At 41.6% G+C, this 15,003-nt stretch overlaps 1 protein-coding gene across 1 annotated transcript; it reads left to right on the top strand.

Moving 5' to 3' along the window:
- The first annotated feature begins 448 nt into the window (after positions 1 to 448).
- slco5a1a (solute carrier organic anion transporter family member 5A1a) lies at positions 449 to 14,426 on the top strand. The gene is made up of 10 exons (XM_036562379.1): positions 449 to 2,054; positions 2,673 to 3,110; positions 3,715 to 3,847; positions 4,916 to 5,118; positions 7,916 to 8,080; positions 8,205 to 8,403; positions 10,581 to 10,740; positions 10,982 to 11,217; positions 11,787 to 11,851; positions 13,010 to 14,426. Exons 1-10 carry the CDS (start codon positions 1,586 to 1,588, stop codon positions 13,462 to 13,464), a joined length of 2,523 nt encoding a protein of 840 aa, XP_036418272.1. The 5' UTR covers positions 449 to 1,585; the 3' UTR covers positions 13,465 to 14,426.
- The last annotated feature ends 577 nt before the right edge of the window (positions 14,427 to 15,003 follow it).

Here is a 15,003-nt window from a genome sequence, read left to right as displayed (position 1 = left end):
AAACATTAATTGAGCCTGCCTGTTTCATATCCGTTAGTTTCTGCATCGAGTATGCAGGTGTTTATTGAACAGTGCGTGTTTGTGACTGTTCTAATCTCTTCGGGCGGAAAACTCTACATTCAGAGAAAAAAGCAGTTATAATCTGGAGGACCTTAAGACTTGATACAATCACGACCTCGAGCTGCGAAAACTTTGTCATATTTTTATGAGGAAATGAGAAGTTATGTTGAGCACTGTGGATTGCCTTATTAACGGTAACTTTAAAACAGAATATTTACCGAAGTATTAAAAACCATAAAGGGCTTTCACTGAGCTGTTCTTGCTGCCACCTAAAAGTTGATTTGGACTCGTTCGGGAAAGCTGAGCCCAACAGTCCGACTCGGTTCTCTTCTCCCGTGATCACACACGCCATTTTCAACACCACGACCCGGAAGATAATGATTATTTACTTGCCCCTCGTGCTGCCCGTTTAAGTTTCATTATTCTTCATCAGTGTTGCAATCATTTTTTTAAATGGGAGCTGTGTGACATGTAAATACTGAATCTGCGCTAAATCCGCAAAATCCACTCATACGCCGAGCGTCCCTCGACTGTTAGTGAATTAAACCGCTTTAATTTAAGCCTCCCTCCGTCTACGTGACGTCGTGACTGAGTCCACGCCGCCGCAGTGAAGCGCCGAGTCCCGCAGCCGGTGGACAGTAAACAACTGCCGATGCGACCCTGGTTTAGCAAGGACACTTTACTGGAGGGAAACATTTCCTCTTTTGGTGTGGATATAAAATATGATTTATGGGATGCTAAAATGGATCAGCTTGCACTGAGAGGAGAAAGCCCCGTTCTCGGTAGGATGCGAGGTGACAGTTTATTAGAAAGATATTTCGGCTTTGTCGGGACGTTTGTGCCGCTTTTCTTCCACTAAAGCATGCTAACTGCGCTAATGGCAGCGCTGCAGCACTGCTGCTTTTCGTGTAGGATTTTACAATGTGCTCGTTCAGCGCTGAGAGGTAGCTGCTGTTAGCTACGGGTGTGTGTGTGTATGTATGCTGTTTAGTTCAGTGTATGGTGGTTAGCCTTGAAAAATAGTACAGGCTGTACTGAACGAGTGGTTTGCTTTGTGTCATGGGATAAGCTGAGCTTCCAAGGCTGTAAATGTAGTTAGCCAATTCGGAAAGTTTACCTTAGTATTATCAGAATAATATCAAAGTACATGATAGCATGATTTAAACCCAAACGTGAGAAAGCTGGTGGAGTTAGCCAGTCTGTGGGGACAATAACGGGTGGTTATGGTTGAGGACATGATGAACCTCTCTACCAAAGCTCTTTTATTCTCATGCCATACACGCCAGTGACTCCATCCATCCACGACTGAGTTTCAGCTTAGGGACAGGAATACAGAGGCTCCGAAATGTTGAGTTAGGGCAGTGGAGCTGTCCGGGGCCAACAGTAAGGGTGACCCATCACAGTCACCTTATGTATTGTTGTCGTCTCGGACTCGGATTTATATTGTCGACGAGCCTGTGCGCGTTCTTTAGTTGTAGCCAGTCTATTTTGTTATTTTAACGTGACCACCGACCCGCCTGCAAGTATGGCCTCCTGGGATCGTGAGGATGCCGCAGGCGGTGACCCGACCATGCCGGTTCAGCCTTTCCCTTACGTGAATGAGGACTCGGCACAGGCCCTCAAATCCAAGAGCCTCCCTGCGCTCAATGCGAGCCAGCCTCCGGAAACAGATGGCACCGATAATCCCCCCCAGGGAGGACAGAGGCTCCTCTCAGCGCCCCGGGGCGGCTCCCCCTCCAGGCCGGAGCGCTCCACGTCCACCAACAGCCTGGCCGGACTGGGCTCTTCCCGCAGCTCGGAGACAGGCGGTGGGCCCGCTGGCAGACGCCGCGCTGCCTCTGTCCTTTGGTCACAGCTGCGGCGCGTGTCAGTTCGTCGCTACGTCAGAGGGGTGTTCGCGGACTCGCGCTGCTTCTTGTTCTATATGTGTTACCTCACGTTCATCCAGTCGCTCATGGTGTCCGGATACCTCAGCAGCGTCATCACGACCATAGGTAAGCGGTATGGGCGATACACTGCTTTCTTCTTTACTCCAACCCCAACCCTTAGTGGCTCTGTTTTTCTTCTCTTGTTATTTCTGTTCCTCTGTCTGTCAGCTTAATTATCTTCTTCTTTGCTTACTTCCACACCTGTCTCTTCAACTCTTTCTATTTCCTTCTCCTCCTGTTCTCCCCCCCTCCTTTCCACTCATCCCCACTTTTTTACTTGCTTCCACCATTTCTTAATAGTTCTCTTTCTCGTCCCATTTCTTTTTTTTCCTTTTGGTTACTTGGTTATGTTCTTCTGCTACCCTTCTAATCTCCCTCTCCTCTGGTATTCTGTGGTCCTAGTGATACAGTTTTGCTGTACTCACAGAGGCCTGAAACATTCACCACTGAATGTTCTTCTGATTTGTTTATTATTATAGTAATTATATGAAATGTATAACAGACATTTTTTTACAATTTACAAAGCTCTGGAAAATATTCTCAATCTATTTCTCTGATAAAAAAAAATGAATAGAAATGTGATACAGAACATAGCAGTTTGTTTTTCTCGGGGGATTTCTGCTTATTACTGAAAGTGTGTGTGTGTGTGTGTGTGTGTGTTTTATTTTTTTATTATTATTGTAGAAAAGCGCTACAGTCTGCGCAGTTCAGAGTCTGGTCTCCTCGTCAGCTGTTTTGACATTGGAAGTCTCCTCGTCGTTGTCTTCATTAGCTACTTTGGTGGGCAAGGCCAAAGACCACGTTGGCTTGCCATAGGGGGTGTGTTCATCGCGGTGGGTGCTGCTCTCTTCTCTCTCCCTCACTTCATCTCTCCGCCCTATCAACTTGAGCAGCTGAACACTACGGGACGGGGCGGGGGGCTCTGCACCAGCCCCAACAACAGCAGGAAAGATGGCCCTGAGGCATGTCCACGGGACCAGGAGGACAGTGAGCATTCTCTGTATGTGGCGCTCTTTATCTGCGCTCAGATTCTGGTTGGCATGGGCTCCACACCCATCTACACGCTCGGACCAACATACCTTGATGACAACGTAAAGAAGGAAAATGCCTCACTTTACTTGGGTAAGTTACACTGAGAAGGAAAATCTTTAATGACTGCTTTAGCTACAGTAGTCAGCAACTTTGCTAGAAAACATTTGGCCAGCATTATCTAATGGCAAAACTAGTTGAATATTGTTTTCAAGGGAGGTATGATGTGTTTGCTTATACTGTGTATGTTTTTTTAATTGCCCTATCTGGCCTATTTTTGCAACATGGCCTGTACACTGCGTGTTATCTTTTGCCTAAATGACTAGTAAGCTAAATACCTGTTTTCAGGACACAGTTTAAGATATGTGGGATTATCAGTTTATAACTTTCAAAGAGAAGTCACCATCAACAGGGTAACCACTCAAAGGTCACAGCTTTATTTTAGCAGCATTTCAGCTGTGATTCTTCATTTAGAATTGATTTCAATTTGCAATGCCTTTTCTGTGTGTCGTATTGTGTAATATTATTAGAATGTGCCAACCACAGCTGTTCTTGATAAGCACAGACAGTTGCTCTGACATGGCAAAAGAAGGCCATTGGATTGGCTTCACACTACAGAACAAACTATAGAAGTCTTTGACATGGGTGTGCATGTGTTTTGTGTGTATCTGTGTGTGTGTTATGTATGTGTCTCTAGCGATCATGTATGTAATGGGAGCTCTTGGTCCGTCTGCTGGTTACTTGCTGGGTGGAGTTCTGATCGGGTTCTACGTGGACCCAAACACTGCTGTGAACATCGACCAGAATGACCCACGTTTTGTAGGAAACTGGTGAGAGGCGCACACACACACACACCACACACACATTTAGTTCAGTCAAATGCCTTGCACACGCACATGCATGTATCACACATTCACTCATGTCACTTACTCTTTCACTTAGGCTACATTCTGACTGCAGGTAAAAGCCCAAATCAGATTTTGTTGTTTGATCATTCACATTAACTTTTTAATATGGCCAATAGGTAACATTAGTCTAAACAGATCATGCTACTGACCCATATGTTCAAAAAGACAATATTTCACCCAGCATGCCAAAAAACACAGTTGTCTTCTATCTTTCCTTAAGACTAATAAACTCCTTTCACACAGCATCAAAATGCGCTGTGCAAACTGCTGCCTTTTTACACCTAGTTCAGCTTTTCAGTAAGGGCTTCTTAAAGTGAACTCAGTGTTAGAAGATGGAAAACTTAATCTCTGCAGAGCTGTGACCTGAAAGGAACCAAATTTCACACTTCTACTCTACCCTTTCCATCAGTGGAAAGGGATCACTGTAGGTTCACCACAGATATTATTTGAGTGGTGGCCCATTCTCAGCACTGCAGTCACAGCTGGAGTGTTAGAAGTGTTAGTAATTCTCTCGTCCTTCACTGGTGTTCAGTTTCTCGCTGCTGTACCAGATTTACTTGTTCCAGTGCAACTCACATAAAATCTGCTGTACCAGATTTACTTGTTCCAGTGCAACTCACATAAAAATTATGGGCAGTGGTGGTCCTGTGGGGTCTCATTTCATTGATGGACAGGGTAGAGGGTAGCTGACAAATTGTGCATCAACAATTAGGCCACAGTTCAAAACATAGACAAATTCAAGTAGTATCCAGCTGAACCTCCCAGCGGGTCACTCTCTCTCACAATCTCTCTCTGTCATAAGGTGGAGGGTTCTCTTCTATAATATGAGCTATCTTTCTCTCTGTGTGCATCTCTCTTGGGGAGAGTGGGTTCCTGCTATGTTTTGAGATGTCTCTCTTACTCTGCCTGTCTTTATCTCTCTCAGTTCTCTTATCTTTCTCTTCCTCTGTCCTCCTGTCCCTCTCTTGGTGCCATTCGCCTCTCTCTCAGGTGGAGTGGCTTTCTCTTGTGTGCTGTAGCTATGCTCTTGGTGATCTTCCCCATGTTTGCCTTCCCGAAGAAGCTCCCCCCTCGCCACAAGAAGAACAGAGGCAAGAAGAAGAGTGTAGAGGACATGACCAGTGATGATGATGTGATAAAGGCCAAGAGCCAGGCTGTCTCCTCCTCCATGGGCTTTGGGAAAGACATTAAAGGTAGCACATCAGATTTCGTCCCCTAACAGACGAAGAAGCTATCATAGGTGTTGTGTATGCCTAGATATTGTGGCTTTGAGAGGTATCATATTATTGTTATCATATATGGCAATATGCGGGACTGGAGTGGTTGCAGACCAGCTCATTCCAAATTCTAACTGTATTTAACTTCTGCTACACACACACACACACACAAAAAGATGTTAGAAATGCTGACAGCAGATCCAGTCACATTTCTGAAAATAGCTTACAACTAGCTAACTTTGCAGATAAAGGCTACCAAACTATTGTGTTTACATAAGGTTAGCTAACAGCTTTTTCTTAATTCTGGGCACTTCTTCATTTTATTTTTATTTTCTCACTGCACTCTGTAGAACACTGCCTGATTCATACCACTGCACCGAATTTGGCCAGGCTAATTGCTACCCACCCTATGAAACTCATTAACTGACCCTGTGCAATTAGCAACTGGGGCTATACTACATGAGGGGATGGCTGCTGATTTAACAGACCGGCCATCCAGAAATTCTCCCAGTGCTCCTGATTACCTACTCTAGGCACTGCATTAAGGCATAGGTCAGATGGAGCAGTTGGCACAGGCATGAAAATTTTCTTAAACACAAATTTTGCAATTTAGAATCCACACCTAAAAGGTCCAGATTTAGTCTGTTGTAATGTACCAATACCTACACAAATAACCTCACATTATAATGTGCTGTTTTGTATTGTAAAGTGTATTTGAAATTTTCAGTACATTTGGGGATGAGGGGTGGTCCAAGCTTTGGCTCTGCTAGTCTTAGATCTGTAACGCAAAGAGCATTTCTACAGATTACATGCATGGATACATAAAGATATGGTGATTAGTTTGCTGCATGCACTGAAACACATAGGTGAGGTGTGTCACTAATATGTTTCATGCACTCTTACATTGGCCAACTCACACCGAGTCCACTCAAAACAGCCAGTCTGATCAAAGGCAGCAGTCACATCACATATAAGCCTAGGCTATGCTTTGCTTTTGAGATCAAGCAAAACAATACAATATGAGATTGGACCACAGCCATAGTGTATTAAGTCAATTGTTTCATTAGGTAGAGTAAATCTTTTTATATTGCAATGCTGTACACAAACACTTACCTAAATGTGCTTACAGTACAAACACGTGAACACAGAGCCTCACACACATATACATGCCCTTGTTTTGAAATTAAGCTCAAAGGCATCAGCCACAGCTTAAAAATATGGCTAACTATTAAGAAATAACAAAAATACACAATGTCCCAACTGTCACACCTATTCAAATGAGAAAAGCTAGTGTCTTCCTTCTTCTTTTGTGCAGATAAAACTGGACAGGACAGAAACAAAAAAGCTCTTGCAGGAGAACTTTGACTCTTTATTTTATGTTCAACTTGGTATAGCAAGACTGATGCCTTGTAGTGGAACAGCAAGTTTAAACCGATTTAATTTTTAGTGTTCATGCAAACCATTGTAAGAGTAAAAATATATTGTTACAACTAACAAATGATTAATAATTTAAGCTAGCAATATCAGATACCCCACACGTTTTGTTTTTAAGAGAGCTCAATTCTCTTTCAAGGGAGCTAAGCTCTATCTGGCTGTTCTGTAATTCGAACATTATCAAATAGTATGTCAAAAATATTACATCATCCTTAGATGTTTATTCATTAGTATAGCATGTGTATACCGACCCTGATACTGGGGGCCCACTACTCTGCACATTTGATTTGAGCATTTCACCTGCTTCCAACACACCTGATCCAACTAATCAGTTCATTAACAACCCCGTCTGAGTTGAAGTGAGAGGGTTAAAGCAGAGAAATCACTAAAATGTGCAGAAGAGTGAACTTTTGGGACCAGGATTGGAAAAAACTCGTACAGTAGTGTGAGCTTTTGGATGCACACATAGTCCTCACCTACTCCCTGCTAATTACTTTGGGGTAATGGCATATCCTCCATGTGAATACACAAACAGAGAAGGAGCCTTAGTCCTTATGGTTTAATGTTACATACAAATAATAAACAAATAAAATAAGCAAGCTGTATGCTTAATTCATCCCTGTCAAAGTTGAAACTTTATGTATGTAACTAGATTGAGCTATGTTAGTTTGACTCGTGGGTCATGAATTTTTGCAGTATTTCCAGGTACTTTGTATTGGTTTGACATTTTCTAGTTTGCACCAGACAAAAGCATCTGCTAAATGAATAAACACTGACTTTTGTTTGTAAAAAGAAAAGAGAAAGAGAAGACATGCCACTCCTCTGGCTGTAATAGGTCAGAACAACTTTTCAAACATTGAGCTGTACATGACCATTGAATTTTTATCTTTTGTCAAAATGAGATCATAATGTTTCTGACGCAAAGCCATTCCTCATTTGATTGTTTTAAGTTTTTTATTTATTACATCTATTATGAGCAGAACTAGGCTCTATTGCATCCAGACTAGAGAGAGAGACACAAAAAGAGATATTACAAAAATCTTAATAATAATAATAATAATAATAATGAAATTTACAAAAAAAATAAATAAATTAAATATCACACATGCAGGCAGTTTTGTTTTCCCTTGTTTTGTTGGGCTACATCAGAGATCAGGTAGCATAGTTCTGGTCAAATGTTTTATAATCCGCTTGAGTAAATATTGGTGTGTGGGTGGGTGTGTGGTGTGGGCTTTTTTTTTTTTGAAAGTTTTGATTGGGTTTGTTTGGTTACTGGTTTTCTAGTAATTGCTAAATAATTAAACATCTCTTTCTCTCTTTGTTCTCTTTACTCCACCAGACTTGCCGAAGGCAGCCCTACGCATTTTGAGCAATGTGACGTTTTTGTTTGTGAGTTTGTCATACACAGCAGAGTGTGCCATTGTCACAGCCTTCATCACCTTCATCCCCAAGTTCATTGAGTCTCAGTTTGGGGTTCCTGCATCCAGCGCCAGCATCTATACAGGTGAACATATTCACACAAACAGACTTCACTGATGACTATGCTGTAAGTTTCTGTCATGCCCTTCCTCTGTTTGTCTCCCACTCTTCTCTCTTTTTGTTTCTTGCCATCTTTCTCTCTGCTGCAGGGTTAATAATTGTGCCAAGTGCAGGTGTGGGAATAGTACTGGGAGGTTATATCATCAAGAAGCTGAAGCTGGGAGCAAGAGAGTCAGCAAAATTGGCCATGATCTGTAGTGGAGTGTCTCTGCTCTGTTTCTCCACACTCTTCATCGTTGGCTGTGAGAGTATCAACCTAGGAGGAATCAACATTCCGTATACCACTGGGTATGAATATTACACACTTACAACATGTACTGTACCACTGGGTATGGATATTACATCCTTAAATACATCTGGGTATTAAAATTATCCATGAACATGAAGATTAAATTAACCAACATAAACTAACTTACATGTATACGTACAACCCCATTTCCAAAAAAAGTTGGGACGCTGTGCAAAATGTAAATAACCACAAAATGCTGTGATGTGCAAATCATTTAAACCCTATATTTAATTGAAATTAGTATAAAGACATTTCAAATGTTGAAACTGACAAAATGTTTTATTGTTTTTTGAAAAATATATGCCCATTTAGAATTTGATGGCAACTACACGTTCCAAAAACGTTGGGACAGGGGCAACAAAAGGTTAGTAAAATTGGGAATTGCTAAAAAAAAACACCTGGTGGTTGATTGGTAATAGGTCAGTAACATGTTTGGGTATAAATAAAGCATCCCAGAGAGGCTGAGTGTTTCAGTAGTAAAGATGAGGAGGGGGTCACCACTCTGTTAAAGACTGTGTGAACAAATAGTGCAACAATTCAAGAATAACGCTTCTCAATGTAAAATAGCAAAGAACTTTTGCTTTTCATCATCTACAGTACATAATAACATTAAAAGATTCAGAGAATCTGGAGAAATCTCTGTATGCATGGGACAACGCCAAAAACCAATATTTGCTGGCCATGATCTTTGGGCCCTCAGGCGGCACTGCATTAAAAACAGATATGATTCTGTAGTGGAAATCACTGCATGGGCTCAGAAACACTTCTGAAAACAGCTGTCTGTGTAAACAGTTTGTAGCTGCATCTACAAATCCAAGTTAAAACTCTAAAATGCAAAGAAGAAACCATATGTTAACAGGAATGCTGCCACCTTCTCTGGGCCCGAGTTAATTTAAAATGGACTGAGGGGAAGTGGAAAAGTGTCTTGTGGTCTGACAAATCAACATTTGAAATTCTTTTTGGAAATCATGGACACTGTGTCCTCCGGACTAAAGACCACTCAGCTTGTTATCAGCACACAGTTCAAAAGCCATCATCCATGATGAAATGGGGGTGCTTTAGTGCACATGGCATGGGTGACGTGCACATCTGTGAAGGCATCATAAATGCTGAACGATATATGCATGCTTTGGCAAAATATGCTGCCATCCAGATGACGTCTTTTTCAGGGACGGTCTTGCTTATTTCAGCAAGACAATGTCAAACCACATTCTGCATGTATTACAGCAGCATTGCTCTGTATTAAAGGAGTCCGGGTGCTAAACTGACCTGCCTGCAGTCCAGACCTGTCACACCACTGACAACATTTGGCACATTATGAAATAAAAAATACCACAAAGGAGACCCCGAACTGATGAGCAGCTGAAATCCTATATCAAACAAGAATGGGAAAACATTTCACTTTCAAAACTACAGCAATTGGTCTCCTCAGTTCCCAAATGCTTACAGAGTGTTGTTAAAAGAAGAGGTGATGAAACACGGTGGTAAACATGCCCCCGTCCCAACTTTTTTGGAACGTGTTGATATGTTGTCTTTATAGTATTTTCTTTTAAAAATATGGTTTACATGATTTGCATATAATTTGCATCCTATTTTTATTTACATTCTGCACAGCATCCCAACTTTTTCAGAAATGGGGTTGTTTATACTGGTTTAGAGTTCCTGGGCTTGACATCTTGTGACCAATACCACGTTAATGATTGTCTTTTTTTGCATTTCAAAACACAGTTCACACAATCCACACATGTGCTTAACATAAGTAAAGATGGATCTTTTGATTGATTTTCCAATGCGATGACAGCTACATCATAACGGCGTAATTATTGCAAATGTTTAGTTTTAACTGTATGCACACAAAGGTGGACTTACTTTTCTAAATCTACAGTCTAAAGTGTGTGTATATGTATTATATGCTGTCCATTTTCATCTATTAAAATTGAAATGCCCTCTGTGTGCAAAAATGGGGCACCAAGTTATCAGTTGTCTTTACCATACAACGTTGTCATACAACGTTGCAGTATTGATCACAATAAGAACTAAAGAACACATGCTTTCCTTCTCTCTCTCTCTCTCTCTTTTTCTCTCTTTCTTTCTCTTTCTCTTTCTTTCTTTCTTTCTTTCTTTCTTTCTTTCTTTCTTTCTCTTTCTCTTTTTCTTTCTTTCTTTCTCCCTCCAGGCCCACACTGACTCTGTCCCATCGAAACCTAACGGGAGGATGTAATGTGAACTGTGGCTGCCGGATCCATGAATACGCTCCTGTGTGCGGTTCCGATGGAATCACATACTTCAACCCCTGTCTGGCGGGCTGCAACAGCGTCTCCAATGACAGCTCAGGGGTGAGAGCACACACATACTTTGAATAAAGCTTCAAGTCAGTTTTTCTCACAGCAGGAAATAAAAGTAAACTAAGACTAAAGCTCCTGTGCTGAAAGACATTAACACTTCCAGAAGAGAAAGTAGTAAATGTCATCCACATTTCCTGTAACTTCACTGACCAGTAACACTCAAAGGAACATAAGTTCCCCTTGGCATGTCCACACACACATATGTAATCTGTTACTGTGTTTTCTTCCACAGATCAGGAACTATTCAGACTGTGCGTGTGTACAGAGCAGGCAGGTGATCACTCCATCCGGAGGAAATCACGAGCTGCAAGTGGTCATTGTGAAGACGTACTTGAATGAAAATGGCTATGCACTCGCTGGCAAGTGCGAACGCACCTGCGGAACACTCATAACCTTCCTCATCTTCCTATTTATCGTCACTCTCATCACTGCTTGTGCCCAGCCTTCTGCCATCATCGTTACCCTCAGGTCTCTCTCTCTCTCTCCCTCTTTCTTTCTTGGGTTTTTCTTCTTGTCCTTCTTTAAAATTATTTTTATACAAGTTAAAGTCTTTGTATGCACACAGGAATTAAGCAATTTACTGACATTTCCTTGTCAGTCAGAGGGTTAAACTTCAAATGTCCATGTTTAAGCTAAACCTAGTGTGGGACTGTGAATGTACGCCATCACTTGGCATTATCATAAGAGAAAATCTTATGATAGTTGTGGAAATTGGTGTTATTGTAACAGTGGTTTGACAAAACTTTACTACTTTCTTGTGCCCTCTCAAGAGTTTTGGTTTGCTTACTTTTGTGGACTGATTCACTAGGCTAAAAAGCCAGTCCGAGAACTAGGACTAGTTGACAAGGGATGGCTAGGACAGCTGACAGTTGGCTTGGTGCGTCAGGGCCCCAAGACTGCAAATGTTTATTAGTTTTGGAGTTACAAATGTAGCTAATGCAGGAGTCTGAGGTCACAACAGCATGAGCTTTAATGTGGTTTTCCCTTTCTCTCTCTCTCCCTCCTTCTCTCTCATTTTTTTCTCTTTCTGTCTGTAGGTCTGTAGAGGAACAGGAGAGACCATTTGCTCTGGGAATGCAGTTTGTTCTTCTCAGGACTTTGGGTATGACGACTTTTTTTGTTGTTGTTGTTTTTGTTGTTTTTGTTGTTTATTTAATTTAAAAATGCAGGAGTTGAGAACTGAAGTTATACAGGGAGATTCAAAAAGATAAATCTGATTTCAAAGCACCATATTTTTACAACCGTGAGGCACCTAGGATCCAATCACATACCAATTGAAAGAGGGGGTCATAGAGTTTCTGACTGTCACCGGAAGATGGCTCCCTTCAGGCTGTGAGTTGGCGACCCCTGAGCAGAAAGCGTTTTGCATTCTCGACTTCAGTAAGAGCGAATCCGTCATAAATGTGCAATCTCCAACAGCTCAAAACATTTGTTGTTGGTTCCACAACACTGGATGATTTCTGAAATTGCATTGAAAGAGCCATGAGTACAGTGACACCCAGCATGCTTAATCGAGAATGGGATGAATTTGACTATCGTGTTGATGTTGTCCATACAGCTGGAGGAGGTCATACTGAGCGCTTGTAAAATTACATTATAAATTTTATGCATTGTTCTGTAAAGATTAACAAGTGGGATGAATCTTTTTGAATCACCCTGTATTTGACAATTTACAGTTGACAAGTGAAAATCATATCTCTCAGTAAAGCACTGTTGTGCAAAAACTGTTTGTGTAACCGTTCAGCAGAATCCAGACGTGTGCGGATAATCATGCAATCAGAACTAACGCTCAGTATGTTCTCAGGGAAGCAATACCTCGCACTGATACTCACTAAAGCCCGGGCTTATATACTACTGTAACTAAACACATGACTAGGCACACAGGTGAAACCAGTTAATACTCAGGAGACTGAGATCTCTGACAGGTGTGTGAGAATGTGTCAGAAGTCACATGACCCCCGCTTGGCTCTTGGGTAATGGAGTCCACTTTCCCCGATTCTGAAGGGAAGTTCGAAGTCGCATGATCTCCCAGGGGAGCTTGGGAAATGAAGTCCATTTCAGTCTGCGAGTTAGTACCAGGCGTGACAGTTTGAGTCTTTTAATCATATGAAATAATATTGGCCAATATTACTGGTTATCGGAAATTTTAACTCTATTGGTATTGCTCACAATTATCATATCATTCAGACCCTAGTTAATATAATGATGTTAACAGAATAGTGGAAAATAAACTAACTGTGTTTCTCTTTCCCCTCTCCAGCCTATATCCCTACTCCAATCTATTTTGGCGCGGTGATTGACACGACTTGCATGCTGTGGCAGCAGGACTGTGGGGTTCATGGCTCTTGTTGGGAGTATGATGTCACTTCCCTGCGCTTTGTCTATTTCGGCTTGGCTGCCAGCCTCAAGTTCCTGGGCTTCCTCTTCATCTTCCTCACATGGTACTCGCTGAAGCGGCGTGAGGAACACACACGCTCACACACCCGCCCAGTCTCACCACTGGACACGGTGAGCCAGCTGATCTGCCACGCTGGGGGGCAAAAGGGTCACGCTCGTACACGCTCCTGCCCTGTCTTCCTGCCCCGCCCTCCTGAACATTGTCACACTGCCACCATGGTGGTCGGTAATGCCCTCAGCCGTGGCAACAGTTGTCCCGGCAATGGCCTGAAAGCAATAACTCCGCCCATCAGGTCTCTGGAAAAAGTGGTGATATGAGAGATTTTGCAGAGATACCCATACATATGTGTAACCATACATACAGGGCACACCTGAAGAAGGACCCAAAATGTCCAACTAATAATAGGTCCAGATGTGAAGAGTACCCTCCTCAGAGCCATTGCTGGTGCCTTTTTCTTCAGACTTATACATGCATTCATGCATGGGGTTTGGAAAACACTGGACTCAATACCTCAATAGGACCAGTACCTCTCTTGTTACACACACACACACGCTCACTTTCTCTTCCACATGGCCAGTACCTCGTCCTTACATAAACATGCACTCATAGTTGGTCCTACATGGCCAGTACTATATCTTTTTACTTCTCCTTACACGTACAAACACTGACTGATTCCATCCTAAGTATTACTCCTACTGTTTTTGCACACCTTCCCTTGTTCTGTCGTTTCCTCTCTCCTCTTTGTCTGATGTGTTCTCATCTGTCAGCAGTGTGATGAGAGACTACGCTGGTGTTCCAGAGACACTCTTATACTCTTCTGTCACACCATTGATTGGTCACTTGCCTAGTCGCATGATTGATTAGTTAAACGGTCTGTTTCATATCAGTATCAGGTATTGTGGCCTGCAGTAAGGAGGAATGGGCTGGAACTCAAACCGGAACCTCTACTATGCAAACTTTCCCTCTTTTCTCCAGACTGGGGATACAAATTCAACTCAACAGGTCGATACTACAGGCCTGGACACTGTCATGTTCTAAAGTAAACAATAAGTGTGCTGGAGATCGAAGTATTGACAAAGTATTTACAGCAGTGTGAACATGATCACTGCTGATCTGCACTGAGGGACTGTATGTCTGCAACACTAGAATAAAGTTACTCTTAGAAAAGGAATTAAGTATTGTTGCAAAGTGTTTAAACCATTTTTCTTACATCAGATATTGCAACTTGGTGTTTTAATGTCTAAATTAAAGATATTTTGATTAAAACACACAATACCGTTGGCATTGTTTCCTGGATGTCCCTGATGCCCTAGCTGTGGGAGGGTTCGATACTGATCTGTGAACAGTTTCTGCCCTTGAATTTTAACATTCAACTATAGGCACTTTGTGCCTATATATATATATATATATATATATATATATATATATATATGACATGTACCCTAACACTATCCAGTAAACAAGTAAGAACTTTTATTTGTCCTGATAGGGATGTTTTTTCCCCTGTAAAAAAATGATTGGTAGTACAATTGCAACAAAACAACACAACACACAAGAGACAAGTTACAGGTAAAAAATGAATTTTGCCATAAAATATTAGCTACTTAGAGGTGACCCTTCCAACTCTGTACAAACCAGTAAGTAAGATAGAAGGTTAAAATGCACAAAAGGCAATGTAAAACAACACTGTTAGATTTTTGTAAAGAAATAAATTTATTTTGCATATTTTCTGTTTATTACATAGTTGGCATGTAGGACTAAAACGTTTATGGGGCTAAAAACACTTTTTAAATTATTATTTTATTTTTGTTTATTTATATTTCTAAAAAAATGCAAATCTTCCCTTTGAAGCCTCA

Source organism: Colossoma macropomum, unplaced genomic scaffold, assembly GCF_904425465.1.
Source record: "Colossoma macropomum unplaced genomic scaffold, Colossoma_macropomum, whole genome shotgun sequence".
Lineage (NCBI taxonomy): Eukaryota > Metazoa > Chordata > Actinopteri > Characiformes > Serrasalmidae > Colossoma > Colossoma macropomum.
Note: the sequence above shows the minus strand (reverse complement) of the source record. Positions and strands in the feature narration are given on the sequence as shown.

Coding starts and splice junctions, on each gene's coding strand:
- slco5a1a (XM_036562379.1), top strand. CDS start 1,586: ATGGCCTCCTGGGATCGTGAGGATGCCGCAGGCGGTGACCCGACCATG. Junction 3,848..4,915: donor CCACGTTTTGTAGGAAACTG/GTGAGAGGCGCA, acceptor CCTCTCTCTCAG/GTGGAGTGGCTTTCTCTTGT. Junction 11,218..11,786: donor GCCATCATCGTTACCCTCAG/GTCTCTCTCTCT, acceptor TTCTGTCTGTAG/GTCTGTAGAGGAACAGGAGA.